At 44.1% G+C, this 21584-nt stretch overlaps 1 protein-coding gene across 12 annotated transcripts in view; it reads left to right on the top strand.

The window, feature by feature from the left end:
- Positions 1–21584, top strand: part of STXBP4 (syntaxin binding protein 4) — a 219686-nt gene that overhangs the window by 166 nt on the left and 197936 nt on the right. Inside the window, exons 1-6 of one of the 12 annotated variants that reach the window (XM_053288563.1) lie at positions 32–210; positions 2718–2819; positions 8034–8107; positions 8298–8393; positions 10925–10994; positions 12641–12715. The exons of 1 other annotated variant lie outside the window; for it this stretch is intronic. In XM_053288563.1, the coding sequence (XP_053144538.1) occupies positions 2782–2819; positions 8034–8107; positions 8298–8393; positions 10925–10994; positions 12641–12715 (353 nt within the window). In that variant the 5' untranslated portion in view covers positions 32–210; positions 2718–2781. 10 more of the 12 variants (XM_053288564.1, XM_053288561.1, XM_053288562.1 and 7 more) reach the window with 10 other exon arrangements.

Raw genomic sequence — 21584 nt, 5'->3', positions numbered from 1 at the left:
GGCTTCTTGCTCCGCCTTCTATAATCTGGGAGCAGTAGGCTGTGGGACTCGCTGCTTGCACGCGGGGCAGGCACAGCGAGTGAGAGAAGAGTTCCTGAGGCTGTGTACATGGCCACACGCATATACACACCCTTCCTCTGAGTGTGTGGCAACGGGGACTTCAAGGGAGGCAGCCTAGTAGGGATCCCCTACTAGCGTCCAGACATTTAGGTGGCCAAGCTGTAGCACGATTTATGGCATGCCTACATAGGAGCAGCAAGGGAGCCAGCAGGCCTGGTTGTTGCATCAAAGTTTGCACTCCTGCCTAAGAAAGTACTGAAAGAAGAACCTCGCTGCATCAGACCGAAGGAGAGGTGTACCATCTCTCCTTGTGCTAGTTGCTGCCTGTTGTTACCTGATGCAGTAGAGATAAAATCATCATCATTCTCAAGACATGGAACGGAAGCTGCAATGTGTAGAAGTGATGGCTATAGCCATTACGGCTACATGCTTCCTCCAGGTTCAGGGGCAGTGTGTGTAACTGCCACTTAAAGGTGAAGTTTTCCTGGCTGTCATGTCGGTGATGACTCCTGGCGACCACAGAGCCCTGTGGTTGTCTTTGGCAGAATCTAGGAGGGGTTTACTATTGCCTCCTCCCGTGCAGTTTGAGATGGTGTCTTTCAGCATCTTCCTATATTGCTGTTGCCCCCGATATAGGTGTTTGGAAAACATACTAGCGGGGATTCAAACTGGCAACCTCTGGCTTGCTAATCAAGTCATTTCCCTGCTGCACCACTTGCTGGGAGCAAAAAAACAGGGCAGGGGCATTTCTTTATCTTCTGTTTATAGGCTTCCCAGGTGCATCTGTTTGGCCAATGTGGGAAACAGGAGAATGAACTTTTGGTCTGATCTAGCAGGGGTCTTCTTAAATTAAACCTATACACACTTGCCAATAATTGGCCTCTCCTCTGCTCCAGTCCATCCATCACCACCCAATCCCGTACCCCATATTATATTTAAACTGCAATCTTGTAAGCACTTCTTGGAGAGTAAGTTCTGCTGAAGTCAGTAGGATTTACATCAGGGTGAACACATAGACTGCACATGTGTGAATTACTCAGTTGTGAGGGCGATAATTGCCTTATAGATTTACCTACTTTTGCTCAGTTTTGTAGACTGAAGTCTGTTAATACATACTTAGCATACTTACAAACTCCTTCCATATCAGTTTTATGTAATGTGCTATTTACAAGATGTGTATTTTTGAGCCTCTCAAATAAGAAATAATCTCACTGAACAATTATAATCAAAGATAAGCTTTGTTTAGGATTAAAAATCTGCAGTGATTTGCAATAAAAATAATGGGAGTGTTTGCTATTCCACCATTTCCCCACCCAAGTAAAAATGTAGTTTTGCTACTACTTTGAATCATTTGGTATCTTCAGGGAGGGGGGGATGCACAGGGACGGAGCACCGGTACATCTCTGATTCTCTGACTATTGAGGTGGCCATGGCCATGGCCATGGGGGCTTTCATGGAGAGTGCCTGCACTTCTGAATTTGCAACTACATCACTCAGTTTTTTAAGGAAAGGATGAGCAGCGGGGTACAGGGTGTGGTAGAATCTTCTAATTCAAATGGAAACAAAGTTCATGCATCTGATTGTGGACACAGTATAAAGACAGTAGGGGTGTGCATGGACCTGCTCCTGGCAGTTCGGTTTGAGTTCAAACCAAACTCGAACTGAACTGCCTGATCCATGAAGTTTTAATGACCTGGCTGGTGGTTTGGTTCAAGCATAGAACCAGGTTAAACCAGTTTGACCCAGTCCTAGTGCTTGTGAAGGGGACTCTGGAAAGGATTTCCTGTTACAATCATGGGGGGAGCCATACAGGATTGGAAAAGGACAGGGGGTGGGTGGGAGATCACCTTAAGTGCCACTGCTGTGGCATGGCTCCTTGGTGATGGGGTAGTGGTGGTGCCCCTAGACCCCGCTGGCACTCTTCCCATCCGCAGGGGCCTAGTTTGGGCCTCCGCGCAAGCGCAGAGACCATTAGAGTGATCTACGTGTGGTGATGCGAAATGCCTCCGCACATGCATGGAAGTCACTTGAATGGTCTTCCATGTTTGTGAACCAGGCTCTCGACAGCCTGTGCTGATGGGGGGAGGAGTGCCGGTGGGGCCCAGGGAAGCCACCAAGAAGCTGTGCCTCTACTGCAGCGCATAAGGTACTCCCACCTGCCCCCTGTCTGCCTGCCCTTTTTCAACCCCTTAGGGTTCCCCCAGTGCTTGAAAAGGTTCTAGAATATTTGCAAGGGCTAGAATCGGCCAAACTGGGTCTGATTTGGCTCAAACTTGGACCAGCCCCCCTTTTTGGAGGACCAGTCCGGTTTGAGCTCAAACCAGTTGAACCATGCCGTTTCGCCTTGAACTGGTTTGCACACCCATAAAAGACACTATGGATCACTATTAGAGTGAACATTGAGTGTTATTGCCATATTTTTATGTTTGTGTGCAGAGTTATGTGACAGGACATGAGATTTGTGGTGGAAATGCCTTAGGAAATGATTGGGATATGTTATGCTTCAGTTTAGGAATGGTAAACAATAAGTTTGTTCAATACTAACAGAGTGTTCTGAGTTTGTTTCTTTTTACAACCAAAGACATTGTTTATTAAATATAATCCAGAACTGTTGTTCAGGCTTTATGAGGCCTTAAATATATCCTGTTTTGTTTTAGAGCGGCTGTTCAGTTTGGTTGTGGGCTGGTCAGAATTCTGCATAATTAATGACAATAGCTTTCCATGAAGATGGCATCCATAGATGCAAATCTCCCCAAAATGCAAGTATTACACAGGTCTCAGTAATTGCCTTGTTGCTTTCATTATTGGAGTAATTTTTTGTACTAGCCGACCGGCACAGAGCATCTGTGTGCTCTTTGGGGCCGGCTGCCCCCCTGCATCCTGTTCCACTCTCTCTTGCCCCCTCCCTCTTGCCCCTCCCTCTCTTTCCCCCTCCCCTCCCTCTTCCCCCACGCTCTCCACAGGCTGCCCCACTCGCTTCCCCGCCCCCTTGCCCTCTCACATGCTCTCCTCTCGTCTGACCGTCCTGTCACTGCCTCCCGCTCCTGGCAGCCAGGCTGGGCCGCCGCCGCCTCACCCGGGACAGGCCAGGTCATTCTGCCGCCGCCTCCCAGTGGCCAGGCGAGGCTGCTGACACCTCCTTTTCTCAGACGGCCTGGCCAGGTCAGGCCAGGCCACCCCACCTCCGGCGCCTTCCAGCACCCAGCCTAGGCTGCCGCCGCCTGCTTACTCAGGACGGCCAGGCCAGGCCGTCCTGCCCCCGGCGCCTTCTAGCACCCAGTCGAGGGTGCCACCTCCTTACTCGGGACGGCCTGGCCAGGCCAGGCCGTCTCGCCCCCAGCGCCTTCCAGCGCCCAAACACAGCAGCTGCCTCCTTACTTGGGATGGCCTGGCCAGGCCGTCCCACCACCACCCCCTTTGGACGTTTTGCAGCCCGCTGCCACCGCCGGCACCTCCATTTTTCTTTCATTTCAAGTCTCGCCCAAGGCCGGAACTCTCGCAATGTGCTGCGAGAGTTCTGCCGCCAAATCCAGGAGGACACGCATGCTGGCTAAGAGAATTACATATCTAGATGTTTTATTACTGCTAATGTGGAGTATTTAGTAAATGTGTTTTGTGCAGAATGTGAAGAAGGAAATGAGAAAAATCTGGGCCAGTACAGGCAAAAATGCAGATAATGGGTTCCCAGCACACCAAATCGAGTTTATAATCATCTATGTTAGTAAACTAAGATACTTAGTACAATGCCCATATTTTAATTTTGTACCAAGAAGATATGTTAGTAAGAGACCTGATGGCCGAAGAAGAGAAAAGCAGCTGGGCTTGTAGCTTCTTGAAATAAAAGTCTGAATTAGATCCTCAAGAGTTGTGACTTAGGAAGAGAGGCTCTTTGGATATGTTAAAAACCTGAGCATTGTCTTGCTGGCTTCTTGCTGAATTACACCAATCTAATCCAATTACACCAATCTAATCCGACACTCTGTTTCCAGCAATGGGCAGGGAATAAAGATTCCAGCCACCCTTTGCTTATCCCCATTATTGAGCATTCTGAGGCAAAATAGAAAGGCTTCAGACTTCACTGGGGCTTCCTTGGTGTTTTCTCTGGGTAAATGTGACAGAAGGATATCCGAGTTGCTTGGGGCATCATTCAGAAGCTAGCTGTTCCTGCCCAATCTGCCTGTGCTGTTGTAGTCATGGTGCCCTTTTCAACTGGTTAGAAGGTGAGGTTGTAGCAAGAGCACTGTCTTCCTGTGTGTGCATAATGCCGTCTGGTAGGCAGATTGCTATAAATAGATAAAGGTAGGCAGTCTTTAAGTTGTACTTGCCAAGAGGATCACAGAGAATAAATTCTAGCCCAGGATGTAGCGCATTAGATATCTGTTTGCTGGCAGATAAGACATGTGGTATAGATATGTATTCAAACTGAAGGGGAAAGCAGATAATATTTATAATACTGATGGTACATTTCTACAAGCCCATAGACATTACAGTGGGGGGAGGGCTAAACTTTGCCATCGTATGTCAGTTAGTCCCATGTGACATGCAGGATTTTAGAGAAGATTAATTAGGAAGAGAGACACCCATTTCAGTCCACTGAGATTTTTTTTTTTTAAAGGAACAGAGTTTGCTGGATGCAAGCTTTGGGCTACAATAGTAAACCTTTCAGTGCCTTTTAAGATAGTTTCGTTTCATTTATTTGAGCTTTCTCTTGAGTACAGTATGCCTCTTCTGTCACCAGTGGATGAACATGAACCAGAACATTTTGATGGGCTTTCTCTCTTGTACTGGTATGCTAAATTATTAGACTTTAGTTAACTGGTCTAGGTTTGGAGAACTACATGGTGGTGTGTTCTGTAAATTAAGATGTTTTTCACATTAGCGAAACGTAAGGGTTGTTGAGGCTTTGTTCCTATAGCATAATAACTAGGTGATAGAATTCTCACCCATGTATTTAATACTTTTAAAAGTCTAATGTTGAAACTTTTTTCTTGTTGGCTATTATTTAAGTGCAGATTTTTCTTGCAATTTCTAAGGTGGTGGTGACTTGTTTGTGTGTTTTTAATGTGCTTTTGGCTGGTTTTGTTTTGTTTTACTGTTCTTAAGTTTCCTTGGATGACATGGAAGAATGAATGATAGAAAGAATGTTGGTTTTCTCTGTTCTTTTTTTAATGTGCGTTGTTGTCAGCTTACCAGTTTGACAGTTTTAACACACTTTGTGTTTTGCCGTGAGCTGCTTTGATCCCCTGGTTTAAAAGCACTGTTTAGAAAATGCATATTTTAAAAAACAAACTGTTTATGTTTTTTCTTTTGTTGAAGTTCTTCCTCCCACCACATGCTGCATTTTTATACAAACAGTAACTTTCTTTGATTTATAGGAGTATGTAATCGAGAAAGAGAGTGTACTGGCTTGAACTTTAGATGAGGTTTTATTATGAGAGAGTATAGGTGCTTAAAACAGCAAACAATTGCAATGGTTAGTCATCTTGCATCTGTAAGCACTCCAAACAGAATGCTCAAAATCTTGAGAATTATTTCATTAATCTCATATAGTGCTTCTGCAAATGAAGGAGACTGGGCATTGCTCAGTTTCAGTGGAGACTCTGTTTACCCCAGTGAACGGAGCATGAACCTATGTTTTGTGGTAGACATCTTATTAGGGCATGATTGATTGACTGATTGATTGATTAAGTGCTGTCAAGTCTTAGTGACCACATAGAGTCACATAATGACCATATTGAGTTGACATTGACTTGATGGCACTCCAATCAATCAATCAATCAATCAATCAGTAATGCCCTAATAAGATGTCTACAACAAAATGCCGGGCATTATTACTTGGCATTTAAAGCAGCTTTTTAAGAGTTGACAGTCCCTGGTTCCCTATGGTGAATGGGGTGGCGGGGGGAGTCTCCTGATGACCAGGAAGTGATCGTCTTATGTTATGGTTGCTGCATCTACGCTCTTCTGATTTTCAGTGCCATATCCAAGGTAGGTTAAATTATGTTACCTCAAGATAAGGAAAATAAGGATGAATTCTAGAAGTGAAGTTATTGCTCAAAGGGTGAAAACCCACAAATATGCACAATCCCAGGATGGATGGGGAGCAATCCAGCCTGTCCTGCTTCCTTCCTGCTTCCTCTTATGAAGCAAGAAGGTAGGGAGGGAGCCACAGGAGTGTCCACTTCAGCACTATGTTGTGATCCTAGAGCCCAGTGCTAGGGTTGCTAGCCAAGCCTAGAAGGCAGAGAAGGAGCTGTGAGAGCACTGCTTAAGCAGTGTACATTGTGTTCGTAGCACACTGCTATGACGGCTGTCCTTCATGGATCTTTTCCTGCCTTCTGGCTGAAAAGGACTGCCACTCTGGCATTGTGTAGTGAAAATACAGCTGCCTGAAAGGAAAGAGGGTGAGTAGCATGGGGTGGAGTGATGTGGCCATCTACTGCTTAAGTATCTTAAAATATGCCTTCAGGCTGGAAAAGACAGCCAGGACAATGTTGTTTTTCCCCCCTTTCAATTGAGAGAGTTCTACAGTGTGTGTTTGTTTTTTAAAGGTATCTCTTTCTTTAAAGGGTTGAGATGCATAATAGTACTAGTCTTGTTGTTGCTGCTGTTTCTGTTGTTATCATCATCATCATCATCATCATCCTCTAGCCTTCTTTCAGAATCTGGGGAATGAGTGTTGTAATAGCTGGGAGTTAGGGGCCACTGGCTGGATCCAGTCACTTATCTAGGGGAACTATTACTCACTCTGGCCAAGCAAACATGGTGGCTCTCACCCTTCAATTTTGCTACTCTTAGCCATGAACTCCATCTGTAGATTTCTGTCTACATGCTTCACTAGCACACAGCACACTAGGTTGGGGGCATGTTGACTGCTTCACCAGCATTCACTTCTGGAATGTCCTCCATCTGTTCATTCACCAAGTTCACCTTGTGGTGTTTTAGAAAGAAATTGTACAGTTTTCCTCAGCTTTTAATGATAAGTTGATGCTGTTTTCTAGGGGCCATTTTGCACGGTTAGGTCCGAATTCAAACTGAATTCAGATTAAACCACGGGTCCACAAACAGGTTCGGTTGAATTGGCCAGCCGACCTGGTCTGTTTGACCGAACCAGCTTGAACCGGTTCAGCAGCTCATGCTGCTATGTAAAGGGGACTCTGGTGAGGATTCCCCTTTACTTGTAAAGGGAAACCCTTCAAAATGATTTAAAAGGGCTTGTCAGTGAGGGTAGTGCTGGGTGAGGGAGGCAAGAGGCCAAGGTGCTTACTGGCAGTGGAACCGAGCAGCAGTGCTCCCTCCAGCCAGCAGTCTGCGCGGCGGCACAGCTCCGCACTCACCTGGCCTCTGTGCATGCGTGGAGGCCATATGTGTGGTCACGCATGTGCGGAGACCAGATGAATGCAAATGCCGCTGCACAGGTTGCTGACTGGCGGGAGTGCTACTGCTTGGTAGTGCCACCAGTAAGTACCTTAGCATTTACATTTACAGGTGCTTCCCAGCACCACCCTCACCAGCAAGCCTTTTTAAAAGAATTTTTAAATAATTCCCCTTTACAAGCAAAGGGGTATTGTTACTGGATTCCCCTTTACATAGCAGCACAAACCACCAAACCAGTTTGCCTCAGACCGGACTTGATTCGGTTGATCATGGATCAGCTCCCATTTCCTGAAGGCTGGCCCGGTTCGCAATCGAACCTGCGAACTTTTCCGGTTCGCTGTGGACCGGTTCGGTTCTGAAACGTTCATGCACACCTGTGCTGTTTTCCTCAATAAGTAATATGTTGATGTTTCTGATGTTTTTATTCTGTTCTATTTTGTTTATTTTAGTTATGATATATTTTATTGTTAGCTGGCATCAATCCATTTTGATTAAAAGGTGAATACAAATATTTAAAATGAATTCAGAATCATGCAAGTGAGCTTTCATAAACTGCAACTGCTCTGAAAATCACTTTTTTCCTTTTGTTTCCTAAGGACTATAATGGGCCCCCATGGAATCAATCGAGCTATACACCGCATAGCATTTTCAGACTGCCAAAATGGATTAGGTAATTAGATTATGTATTCCATTTACTCTAATCAACCAGGAGTGCTGCTGTGCCCCTTCTGGGCACTTGGTCCACTCTGAAGTAGAAAGGAGTTGAAATCCTTGAAAATGTTCAGTAATTACTTCAGTATGTTTACCACAGTGGAGGAAATAACCTGTTTATATCTTCATTTATTTTGTTTGCTCAACAGGCATTAAAGTCATTGGAGGCTATCGGGAGGAATCTGAAGAGGACTATGGAATTTTCATAAAGAGGATATTACCTGGGGGGATGGCTGCAGTAGATAGTAAATAATTACTTTCACATAATCTTGGATGCTAGTGTTGGCTGCTAAAAACAACTTTATCACCTTGTGTATTGATTTTTCTGCTTTTTATTATACTTCCACATGTTCACATTAGGCACAATTGAAAGACAATCAGGTGTGAGACACACCTGATTCTTATCTGGATTGCTCTCCCTCTGACTCACACACATACAGTAATTTTCAGTGGACAGTGCTGTGTAGAATTTGAGAAAATGACCGATTGATGTTTCATAGAAAATGAAGCCAATGCACTGGGGGCCCTGGACACATCAGTTGAGATGGTGTTTATCAAATGAAAAGCTTATTGCTCAATACTAGTGGGCCCGGGCGCAGAGCATCTGCGCCTCTAGCTGGGCCCAGCCATCCCCCGAATGCCAGCATGCCCGGGTTTCTGGCTGGCCGAATGGCCACTCCCCACCACCGCAGTCCCCCCGGGCCAGACTGTCCCGCTGCCGCCAGCCAGGCTAGGCTGACCTGCCACCGCTTCCTCCATGCGGCCGGACCAGGGCCTGCTGCCGCCGCCTCACCCCAATTATTATTATTATTATTATTATTATTATTAATAAATTCGATTTCTATACTGCCCTTCCAAAAATGGCTCAGGGCGGTTTACACAGAGAAATAACAAACAATAAGATGACTCCCTGCCCCCAAAGGGCTCACATTCTAAAAAGAAACATAAGACACACACCAGCAACAGTCACTGGAAGTACTGTGCTGGGGGTGGATAGGGCCAGTTACTCTCCCCCTGCTAAATAAAGAGAATCACCACGGTAAAAGGTGCCTCTTTGCCCAGTTAGCAATGGGTGGGCCAGGGCCAGGCCATCCCGCCGCCGCCTCCTGCCTCCTTCTCCTGGCTGGCGGGGCTTTGCCCGCCATCCACCCATCTCCTCGCTGCTGCCATTATTTCTCGCCGCTGCTTCCTCTTCCTGGCTGGCGAGGCTTTGCCCGCCGTCCGCCCACTTCTTCCTTCCGGTAGGGCTTTGCCTGCTGGCCCTCCACCTTTGCCTCCTGGCCACTGCCATTATTTCTCTCTGTTTCAATGCTGGAACTCTTGCGTTCTCTAGAGCATCTGCGCGTTAGTATTTGATTGTTCCCTTCACCTCAGAGATCTCCTCACCTGAGCTACATTCCTGCTCCCCCTCCATCCCATTGCTTCCATCCCCCTCACCCTTCTTAGTCATGGCTGCAGCATTGCTGCTGCCTATTGGCCAAGCTGCAGCCCCCTATCCCCAGAGGCCTCCCCAACCTCACCCAAGCCCCGCTTCTGCTCCTCCCCATAGAATCAGCAGTAGTGGTTGACCGAGCCGTTCCTCGCTGCTGCCACCAACATGGCCACTCGTTCCCCTCAGGCTGCTGACAGGCCTGGGCCCGTCCCTTGCCTGCCTGCCCCCCTCTGACGATGACCTTGGTAGCCCCAAACAGCAGCAGTGGTTGACTGGGCCCTTCCTTGCTGCTACTGCTGCTATGGCCACTCATTCCCCTCAGGCTGCTGACAGGCTCGGGCCCATCCCTTGCCCTTCCTTCTGTCTCTCTTCCCTCTCCCTTCTTTTTCTCTCTCCTCCACTCGCTCTTCACCACTCTTTCTTCCCCCTCCCTTAATGTTTTTTTTCTCTCTCTCTCCCTGAGTTACAGATGTTGTTCATCTTGTTTCCTCATCTAATTCACACAACGGCAGCCTCCTTCTCCTGAAGGGGCTCTTTCCTCCCTCACAACCCTTTCTTCACAGACCCCTGCCCACTATCTTTTTCTATATAGATAGATTCCTCTCCTCTACAGTCAAGAACATCTTCTGACCAGTAACAGTTGCATTCCAACTGACCTTAACCAATACAGGCTCCTCCTCCTTATCTGCATATGGAATCCCCACTGCCTAATCACCACAGTGCCACAGGCTCCTTCTCCCTATCTGCATATGGAATCCCCACTGCCCAATCAGGTCCTTCTGCTTGCGAACTCTGTCAGCCAATCGCCTCCTCCCCCTCTGTCAGCCAGTCACCTCCTTTCTGCAACGTCCCCACACAAGGCCCGTCTTGGAGAATTAATAATATAGATAGATAGATGCTTGCTTCCTACTGACAAGTCATAATTAGTTAGTTGTTTATTTACGATCTTAGATCAAACATCAATATACACAGAATATACACAATAAAAAGAGAAAACAATAATGGAAACAAAGTCTAAAATGTCATCAAATAACTGATCTGTGGTAGCCATTTCACATAACCAAGTTCACACTTGCAGTTATCCCAAAGTAAACATTGTGGCAAAAGACAGATTGTGCCTCTATTATATTAAAAATAGGGAATGTATTCATTCAGGACTCAGCTGGAAAGAAGCTAATTCCATAGCTAGGAAGTATCTATTGTTGAAAATATGTTGAACTATTACAGTAAAAAATGATAGAAAAGACCTAGTATTTTGTGAGCAGTTGTATATGTTTGCTTTTTGTTTCCCTGCTAGCTCATATAAACAGATTACCATTCATTATTAGCGTCTTTCTCTTTAAGGTCGATTGCTTATTGGAGACTTGATTTTAGAAGTCAATGGCGAAAACTTAGTTGGTGTAACTAATGAAAGGTATGCTTTAGAAATTTAATTTGTTTAAAAAATGGATCAGAATTGGTAGCACTTGTGTCTGCTTTCTAATGAAAAGGTTTTGGTCCTAATTAGTTGTTTAAAATGGCAATTGTTGATGGAGTGTTGTCTGCTTAATGCTAGATTTGAATGGCTTAACTTGTTAATTCAGTTGTTGAGCAATGTGTGATCAGTCAGTATGGCATTTGAAGACAGGGCCTCATGTTCAGTTCCAGAGGACACCAGCTTTTACATTTTTTTTAATGAATAGTAATTTTGAAAACATGATGGTAAAGGTGTCTAATAAGGCCTACAATGCCAGGCAGATTGCTTACCCATAAAGATGGACTTAGCCATTCCTGGCCTGTGCATAAGGTCTGGTTTTATTATTTAAGCTAACCTGCTAAGAATATAGCTTGCCTGTAGCTGTATATGTTTATAAACTAGAAGAAAAGAGAATATATTGGAAGGACTATGACTATGCACAGGACAACCAGGTCATTCAGTTGTTATAACCAGAAGCCTTTTGGTCCATCTTCTTCAGTTCTGAGTTTATAGTCACAAAACATTTATGTGAATCTCCTGTATGGCTTTTTTATATCTTTGGGAGCTGGCAAACTGTTCAGATTGTTGCAAAATTACAGTATGGTTTGGATCCTAGTGAGTAGAATTTTTCTGGAAGCATGGGACTTGCCCTCCTCTTCTCCTGCTCCTTGCTCTGCAGTCTGCTGTGGTCAAGGGCCCCTTCATAATAGCATTCAGTGCAGGGGATTGTGGGAGAAGGGGGAATAGACTGAGATCAGAGAGCCTCTTCACCCGCACAACTGAAAGTGGCATAGTCTCTGCCGATTGGATCCAAGCCATAGTCCTATTTGCCCTACAAACCTGAAAAGGCTTGCATAAGGCAGAACAGCATTGAGAGTTGTCAAAGACCAATCTGTGCAATGAAAAACCAGAGATTTTCCATTGCAATAACCCTGTGAAGAACATCTCTGCAGTTTTCAGAGTACAGATGAAGAATTGTTTGAATGACTTGCCAAAGGCACAGAGTGGCCTAATGACTCATCCAGCCCTGCACAGAGTGGCCCCATGGCAAAAGTCTCTCAGGTCTCCCCAGGTCTCTCAGATCCCAATCCAAATATCCGCAGGGACACAATGCTTCTATTTGTTTACAACAAATACTAACTATTTGTTGTATTTCTATCCCACCTATCCTCCAAGGAACTCAGGTCAGAGTAAATAATCCTTCCCACCCTCAAATTATCTCTCAACAATCATGTGAGGTAGATTAGGCTGAGGGATGGTGACTGACCCAAGGTTACTCACTGCGTTTCATAGATTGCTACCATTTTCATTAAAGAATCATCCTAAAGAATTTCTCCTATAGTCTACTGTTTTAATGTAATCTAGTTATTCCTTGACTCCTCATTTCTAAACATATTTAGTTAATGTACATCATCTGATTTTCAACAACTTCCAAGCAAAGGTTCTTAGAATTATAGTTTATTGTGCCAGCAATACTATTAAAATTAGGTATTGAAGTATTTCATTGTACAGAAACAATTTTGTACAAGTGACAGGAAAAACCTTCTACCCAATTGGAGAAAATCAGTGTGCTTAATGTTTTTTTCCTTCTCAAAACCTTACAGAGCTCTTGACATTTTGAGAACTGCATCGGCAAGCAATCACGTGTCTTTGCTCATTGCCAGAGATGATGAAGCAAAGTAAGAACATTTTGAATTTCTTAAAGTCTACAGAAAACAATATAACGTTAAGGTTGGCTATAGATTTTGGCATGCCTCATTGTAACTCTTCACCTTCATTATCTCTCACCTTACCTTATCATTTCCACTAGTAGTTGTTGTCACTTTGTTGTAGCCATTTTTTATTTTTATACTGCTTTCCCACATGCATTATGCTCAAATTGTTATTACTACTTCTCTTTAACAAGGGAAGAGCTTCCCTCATCTAACCTTGATTCCATACATTCCCCCGCCAGCTTTTCTGGAGAGTGCTAACAAAAAGTCAATTTTTTTCAAGAAATCTGGCGGGGGGTTGGGTGAAATGCATGCCCCATCTCCCAATCATCCTTTCCAAACCAAAACCCAACAAAACCCATGCCTAAGAAGTGGGGGTGGGGTAGCTTTTGAGAAGGAGGAGTGGTGAGAATGAATTGCTAGAGACAGGAGAGGCCTCATCTGCTGGAAATATCCCTCAGCAATATGATTTTCCTGCCATGGACCTCCCTGGATTTCTCTACATTCGATTTGTAGTATTCTCTGTTTCCCAGTTACGTTCGGAAGCTAGAAGAAAGTACAAATCCAATTATCCCTGGCAGAAAATGAGTCTAGGAAGTCCCCGCCATTGCCAGTTAACTCCTCCCCCTTCCTGAAGGTGGTGGATTTTTAGCCTACTTTCCAGTAGGCTTATGAGATCACCCAGCATTCTGTGTCCCTCCCCCACCCTCCGCCCCATCAGCTTCACAACGCCTGGACCAATATGAACCAAATTGGGTACAATTGTAGCGACACATAGGGACACCTCAACGGCATAGTTTGTGATGATGTCATCCACCCCATCCAAGATGGCAGACACGTAAACATTTGAGGCGCAAATGGACTAACCTGTGAACTGCCTAACTGATTTGAACCAAATTTGCTACAGCTGTAGGGACATATAGGGATGCCCAAATGGCGTGGTGTGTGATGTTGTCATCCACTCCAATTCAAGATGGTGGCCGTGTGAACATCTGAGGCTCAAGCAAGTTATTTGTGGATTGTCTAACCAATCTAAACCAAATTAGGTACAGTTGCAGTGAGTGACACAGAAGGACACCTCGACGGTGTAGTTTGTGATGATGTCATCCACCCCGAACCAAGAAGGCGGACGTGTAAGCTTTTGAGGCGCAAGTGGGCTAACTTGTGAACCACCTAATCAATTTAAACCAAATTAGGTACAGTTGAAGTGAGTGACACATAGGGACACCTCAACGATGTAGTTTGTGATGATGTCTCCCACCTCATCCAAGATGGCGGACGTGTAAACTATTGAGGCGCATGTGGGCTAACTTTGGCTAAATTGTAAACTGCCCAAGATGCATGTTTTGGGCGGTATAGAAATATTTTTAATAAAATAATTTGTGAACTGCTTAACTGATTTGAACCAAATTTGCTGCAGCTGTATGGACACATAGGGACAACTCAATGGTGTAGTTTGTGATGATGTAATCTCCCCCAATCCAAGATGGTGGACATGTGAACGTTTGAGGCGCAAGTGGGCTAACTTGTGGACTGTCTAACTGATTTGAACCAAATTAGGTACAGTTGTAGTGAGTGACACACAGGGACACCTCAGTGGTGTAGTTTGTGATGATGTCATCCACCCAGCTTCAAGATGGTGGAACCATAAACTTTTGAAGCACAAGTGAGCTAACTTGTGAACCGCTTAACTGATTTGCTACAGCTGTAGGGACACATAGGGATGCCTCAACGGTGAAGATTGTGACGATATCAACCATCCCAATTCAAGATGGTGGGCATGTGAACTTTTGAGGCACAAGTGCACTAACCTGAGGACTGTCTAACCGATTTGAACCAAATTTGGAAAAGCTGCAGTGAATGGCACACAGGGACACCTCAGTTCAGTTGTGCAGTTTGTAATGGTGACATCCACTTCAATCCAAGATGGCGGACACATGAACATTTGAGGCACAAGAGATCTAACTTGTGGACCTCGATTTGCACCAAATTTAGTCCAGATGTAGACACAGTGAAAGGAAAGTAGGCTGATTAGTTCTTACTAGAACATTGTTTTGCTTGGGAAGGTAAGGTAGCTCACAGAGGGCTGTTTAGTGGCAAAAGAGGTGAATCTCCGCTCAAGCCAGATTCAAATTCAAATAATTCTGTGATCAGCTCCAACCAGCCTTTTTGAACTGGAGGCATCCATATTTTGAGCTTTCTACCCCTTTTGAGTTTACCTTCATCACTACAACTCTCGGGTGCATTGATACTGCTTAAACTGCTAACTGAGCAAAGAGGCACCTTTTTAAAGTAATGATTATCTTTAAGCAGGGGGAGAGCAACTAGCCTTATCCAACCCCAGCACAGCATTCCTCCAGTGACTGTTGCTGGTGTCTGTCTGTCTTTTTAGATTGTGAGCCCTTTGGGGACAGAGAGCCATCTTTATTTATCTATTATATTAATTCTCCTGGGTGTGCCTTGGAATGTGTATCCCAGCACCCAGCTGATTGGCTGGGCAGGGGACAGGCCTGATTGGCTGAGGCGCATCCAGGAGGATTGGTTGCTGTGGCAGTGGCAGGCCTGGCCACAGAGGCGAGAGGCAGCAGTCAGCCCAGCCCAGCCCAGCCGCGGAGGCAAGGCCCAGGAGGGGAGAAAGAAAGTGTGTGTGGGGGGGTAGAAGTGGCCATGGGGAGGAGAGGCGGATGACTGGGGTAGAAGGCGTGGAAGAAGAGGTAACAGCCGGCCCCAAAGAGCGCACAGATGCTCTGTGCAGGGTCAGCTAGTTTATTCTTATTTCTCTATGTAAACTGCTTTGGGAACTTTTGTTGAAAAGTGGTATATATATATCTGTTGTAGTAGTAAAGCCTCCTCTTTGCGGGTCACTAAAGTGAAGTACATTAAAAACTAACAGCATTTAATAAAAGAATAAAATCATTATACTCCAATAAAAGCAAACGTCATCATAAAGTAATAACAAAAACAAAGAGCTGCAACATAAAAGCAGTAGGTCAGGCTCTGGCAATAACAGGAAGAGAGTCTAAAACACTCTCAGCAACAGCAATAAAGCAACAGCAATAAAGCAGCAGGATACTGTTGTCTTGGACTGGACTAGTCACCCAGCCTGTTTTGCCTTAGTCTGTGTCCATAGCCGCCACTCATCCAGTGACTGACATCTTGACTATTAAGCAGCAGAAGTCCCATTGAAATTAATAGGACAAGTTAATTAGTCCTAATAACTAAGGCAAGTGTAATTGGTTAATTAATTAATAGGACAAGTTAGCCATAGGACAAGTTAGCTAATAATTAGAACAAGTTAACAGGACAAGTTAATTAGTCCTATGATTTTCACTGGGATTTCATTGGGTGATTTAGTCAGGATGTCAGCCGAAGAAAGTAAGAGCTGATGAAGAGTCGGTGGCTGCCCCCTGCTACTACCAATCTCACCAGGGCATTGCCTACTTGACACTACTCAAGAAAGATTTCCCGTTTGTCCAATGGGCCTGCCAGTTATAACATGAAATATTTAGTCAGGCTATTAAGATTCTGTGAATTCTTGTGTTTCTGCGTGCTGCTACATCTGGAGGAAAAAATACCCAACGTATTTGTTGCACAGACTTTTATGAAGAGTGATGTAAGCTGATCAAAAAGAGAAACAAAACTAAAAGTACTTCCATGAGATGAAAGTGCATGGGCTGCAAAGCAGGCATGTCCAGTGGGTCTCCTTGACTGTCGTCAGCCTTGTGATAAGGAGTAATCGTAAGGCAGTAGTAAGACACAAGTCTCCATGTGATCTGGAAATAAATGTTTTATGTTGTACATTTTTACAGTTATGGAAAATTTATTGGTAAACTTTTTTGTTGTTATTTTGAAGAAATAAAACAATAAAGTTTATAATAATTTGAGGCCTACCTGTATGGTTTTGACACATTGTAAGGGCTTTGTTTCTTAAGAGCAGGGCTTGATGAGTCATTAGGCTAAGCAAGCTGCCAAGAAGAATTACAGCAGAATTGTGATTGCCAGCCATACTTAATTATCTAAAGATAGTTCCATAGAGATTGCTCTTGTTTTGTTACATATGCCAAACTTCTTCGAAATTCCTCGTGTCAGGACACAGCGGCTGCTTTTAATAAGATGGTAAGCATTCCTGGCCGTGCATCTTCACCCGCATTCCTAGCCGTGAAGAGGCTTAAAATCCTTGTATTCTTTAGAGCATGAGGAGTAAAACGATCAGGAATGCTGTTTCATACTAGAGGATTAGTTGAACAGACATGTAAGACTGTGCCTCAGAAGACTCTGGAAGAAGCATGGTGGAGGAGAGGAGGACACACCAGAACTTGGTTCAGCTCCCCCATAATGGTGGAGGGAGAAGGAAAAGGTGGGGCAAGAATAAGATGATTTGCAAGTAGGGCCTCTTCATATGGTGAGAGGAAATACACGATTCCATTTTGCAGATAGCTGGTGCGTGTAACAATATTACACTTTGCTTATTATGGCCTTCTTTGCCTATGTTACCTAAAGAAGGAGCATGTTTACGAAGATGACGGCTGCAACGTACGGTTGTCTCACATGAGCACATGTACCTTCCTTGGATACCAGCCTATTTTCTACATGTACCTGCCTATGTGGGGGGAAATCTGGTAACCACTTGCCAGTGATGGACAATGATGTAAGCCCTATTCTCATGACCTATCCAGGGTGAATTGTGCATAGAAGTGGGAGCAGGATGATGGCAGGCTGCCCACCTCTGCTCATATTCATGCATTTATTTGAATGTCTGTATGGGAAAGCAGTGTTCCCACTTGCAAGGAGAGAGCCACACATACACAGTTGCACATGTGTTGCCTCTATGCAAAGTTCAAGTGAGCACATAGATCACCTCTCTGCATGTGTTCACCCATCCAGATAGGCCTGCAGTCTCTTCTATGGCAGTTTGCAGTTTTGGTGGGGTTCTCCCCCCGCCACCCCGGCTAAATAAAAAGAGCACACTGCATTTGTTGCTGTTGTAGTAATAGATTTTCATGGGTTTCTTTCACCTTTTGAAATCGAATGAGAGGTAGATATGTGACAAAATCTACGATTTATGCTAGTGTCATTTTGCATAATTTGTTTCTGGAAAATGATGTCTGGATGATTGTCTGGAAGCTTGCCTGTATCTTTCGTCTGTGAGCTCTGGATGGGTAGACTTTAAATTATTCATTACAGCAGGCACACTGAGATCCCTACTTTATTAGGGAGCAGTGATGATATGGCAACTTGGCAGGTTTGATTCCTACTGTCAGCACTGTAGCTTGTCCTGTCAGAGAGAAAAAGTATTTTTGTCATATGTATGCACAAACTCCTAATCATGGCAGCTAGAGAAAAGATTGTCAGTGACTGGTTGTAAAAATTCTTAAACATTAGAGAAAAATCTTGTGGTAGCAAGCATGAATTGCCCCCTTTGCTAAGCAGGGTCCACCCTGGTTTGCATTTGAATGGGAGACTACATGTGTGAGCACTGTAAGATATTCCCCTTTGGGGATGGGGCCTCTCTGGGAAGAGCATCTGCTTGCTTGCATGCATAAGGTTCCAAGTTCCCTCCCTGGCATCTCCAGACAGGGCTGAGAGAGATCCTGCTGCCTGCAACCTTGGAGAAGCCACTGCCAGTCTGTGTAGACAATACTGAGCTAGATGGACCAGTGGTCTGACTTGGTATAAGGCTTGGTATATTCCTATAACTTGGAAGGACAGCAAAGAGCAGCAGTGAAACAGAAAAACTCGTACACTTTGCTAGAAGCTCTGGAGAAGCCCCTTCATTGTAGAAGTGAAACTGATTTTGAAATCCCTTATCAGTGTCACATCTACAACGATGTACAATAAATGTGGTCTTTCCTCACATTTCTGCAAGGTTGGAAGAAAACCTGTCCATGTCACCAGTGCTCTTTGCACAGGAACTAGAAATTGCAGAATTTGTGCTGAAAATGTAAATTGCCATGCCACCAATGTTTCTCATAAACCTGCACATGTAAAATGTTAACTTGTATGCACCAGTGTGCCTTTTATAACTTGCATCCATTTATGCTTTAAGGCATTTTCTTTTAAATCACATGCACAGATATTGTTTGAAAAACAAGTGTGGAAATGCATAAAAATCTGTGAAAACAAAGGGGTTGGTTCCACATATTCCTATGTTGTGTCAAAATTCTTCAAAGTTGTGTCAACTCTAGACTACCACATAGCAGCAGGAAGCACTGTCAGCCATCTATGTCAAAAGAAATTCTCCAAGTATTTCCCCAAATGTTTTGTTCAGCCCTGTGCTTCTGTGCACCTTTTATCATGCAGCTGCTAGTTATAGTCAAATGGTTTTATCACTTCTAGCCTCTTCTCTTCCTATTGTGTGGAGAAGTTGGTTTCTTAATCTGCTCTTAGCCAGGGAATGTTGACCTAGTTTTCTCTAACCATTTTGAATAATTAAAATCATAAGCACTTTGATCATTCCAGTAGACTTGTGCAGTGAACAGAATTATACTGCTGCTTGTACATTTGCCATCAGCCTTTTTATAAATAACACACTGCTATCCCTTTTTCTTACCGTAGCTGTTCTATTCTCTGCTTTCCAAGAGGAAATCCAGATCTAAAAAACCATGTATGTCTTGAATACTGCATACCCCAGGTAGCCCCTCTCCCTGCCCATTTCAGCAAGCTACTCAGTTGTTGATATTCCAACAAACCATATGCACAAGGAGGGACTATGAGGATGCAACTAGGACCCACACGCAAGTCTCCCATCCTTCTACACGTGGCACAAGCAGGCAAAACCTCCCAACTCTACCCATGCTCTGGAAGCAATCTGTTAGAGAGGAAACGGTCACTGACCCTCAACAATGTGTTTCCTGTCCTAGAGATCACTTCTAGTGCAGACAGAGCTATACAGTTTCACATGCTTGCACAACAATAGACACATAGAAGAGTGGAGTTGCACACAGGCCCCCGTTACATCCCTGCAGCTTTTCCTTATATGCACATTTCATTAGTTAGAATGTCAGCTTGAGAGAGAGATAGATAGATTAAGTGCTGTCAAGTTGGTGTCGACTTTTAGTGACCACATAGATAGATTCTCTTCAGGATGATCTGTCTTCAGCTTGGCCTTTAAGGTCTCTCAGTGATGCATCCATTGCTATCTTAATCATCCACCTTGCTACTGGTCATCCTCTTCTCTTTCCTTCAGCTTTTCCCAGCATTATGGACTTCTCAAGGGAGCTGGGTTTTTGTGTAATGTGTCTCAAGTATCATAGTTTGAGCCTGGTCATTTGTGCCTCGAGTGAAAATTCTAGATTGATTTGTTTTATGATCCATTTGTTTGTTTTCCTAGCTGTCCATGGTATCCTCAAAAGTCATCTCCAGCACCAAAGTTCAAAAGCGTCAATGCTTTTTCTATCTTGCTTCTTCAAAGTCCAGGTTTTGCATGCCAGCTACTGTACTTTTATTCAGAGAAATTAGTCCTGTGATATACCATGGGGAGGGCCTTATTGGTGGTAACTCCAGTATTGTGGAAAGGATTTCTCATTAAGCCTACCAGGTCCCAATCTTGCAGACATTTAGGAAAGATTATGTAAGACTTTCCTGCACCTTTATGAGTGCTCCTTAATGGATTTGCTGCTTTTAAAAGTAAATCTGATAGCACACATGGCAATATGGCTACAATGTTTTATTTGTTACAATTGTGCAGAAAAACATATGAGCACTACTTGATCAGATCAAATCTAGTCCAATATCCTGTTTCTCACAGTGGCCAACCAAATAACTCTGGGAAGCCAAGAAGCAGGAGTGCCACTTTGAATGATGAAATAAAGTAGGATAGAAATATTTTAGATAAATTACATCTTCTGAGTAGTTCAGGAGTAGGTGGGGAAAGGATTTATAGAGTGCTATGGACAGCACTTGCTTAAAGAGCATGTTTGCCATACTCTTGATCATGTTTTAGGGCTGTAGGTTTCTTTGACCAATGCCACTATTGCCCATCAGTGACCTATACAACCCTCCTTGCTTTTGGTTGTCTTGATGCAAAAACAAAGTTGAATGATTCTGAAAACCAAACCAAAACTCCACTGTTCTACAAAAATAGTAACAAGTTCAGAATAAAGCATGCAGATGGAGAACATACTGTATGTGCAGTAATGAAAAGCTTGAGCCATTTATTTAGAATGCAGAAGTTCAGTTGACTCTTTGTGGGGTAGAATTTGATTTCTTTAATACAGTCTTGCTCTGCATCAGTTAAAACAAGTTGTTCTGATAAGAACTAATCTGCTTACTTACCTTTAACTATAATCTTAATTGATAATACCATTCTCACAAGTAAGCCCTCTTCAGCCTTAAATGTTCACACGTCTGCCACCTTGAATTGGGGTGGATGACATGATAAACCATGCCGGTGAGCCATCCCTATGGGTTCCTACACCTGTAGCAAATTTGGTTCAAATCAGTTAGGCGGTTCACAAGTTAGCCCACTTGTGCCTCAAACATTCATGCATCCGCCATCTTGAATCAGGGAGGATGACATCATTACAAACTATGCCCTTGAGGCATCTCTATGTGTCCCTACACCTGTAGCAAATTTGGTTCAAATTGGTTAGGCAATTCACAAGTTAGCCCACTTGTGCCTCAAACATTCATGCATCCGCCATCTTGAATCAGGGAGGATGACATCATTACAAACTATGCCCTTGAGGCATCCCTATGTGTCCCTACACCTGTAGCAAATTTGGTTCAAATTGGTTAGGTGGTTCACAAGTTAGCCTACTTGCGCCTCAAACGTTTATGCATCTGCCATCTTGAATAAGGGTGGATGACATCATCACAAACTAAGCTGTTGAGGTGC

This window comes from Hemicordylus capensis, chromosome 2, assembly GCF_027244095.1.
Source record: "Hemicordylus capensis ecotype Gifberg chromosome 2, rHemCap1.1.pri, whole genome shotgun sequence".
In the NCBI taxonomy this organism is placed as follows: Eukaryota; Metazoa; Chordata; class Lepidosauria; order Squamata; family Cordylidae; genus Hemicordylus; species Hemicordylus capensis.
Note: the sequence above shows the minus strand (reverse complement) of the source record. Positions and strands in the feature narration are given on the sequence as shown.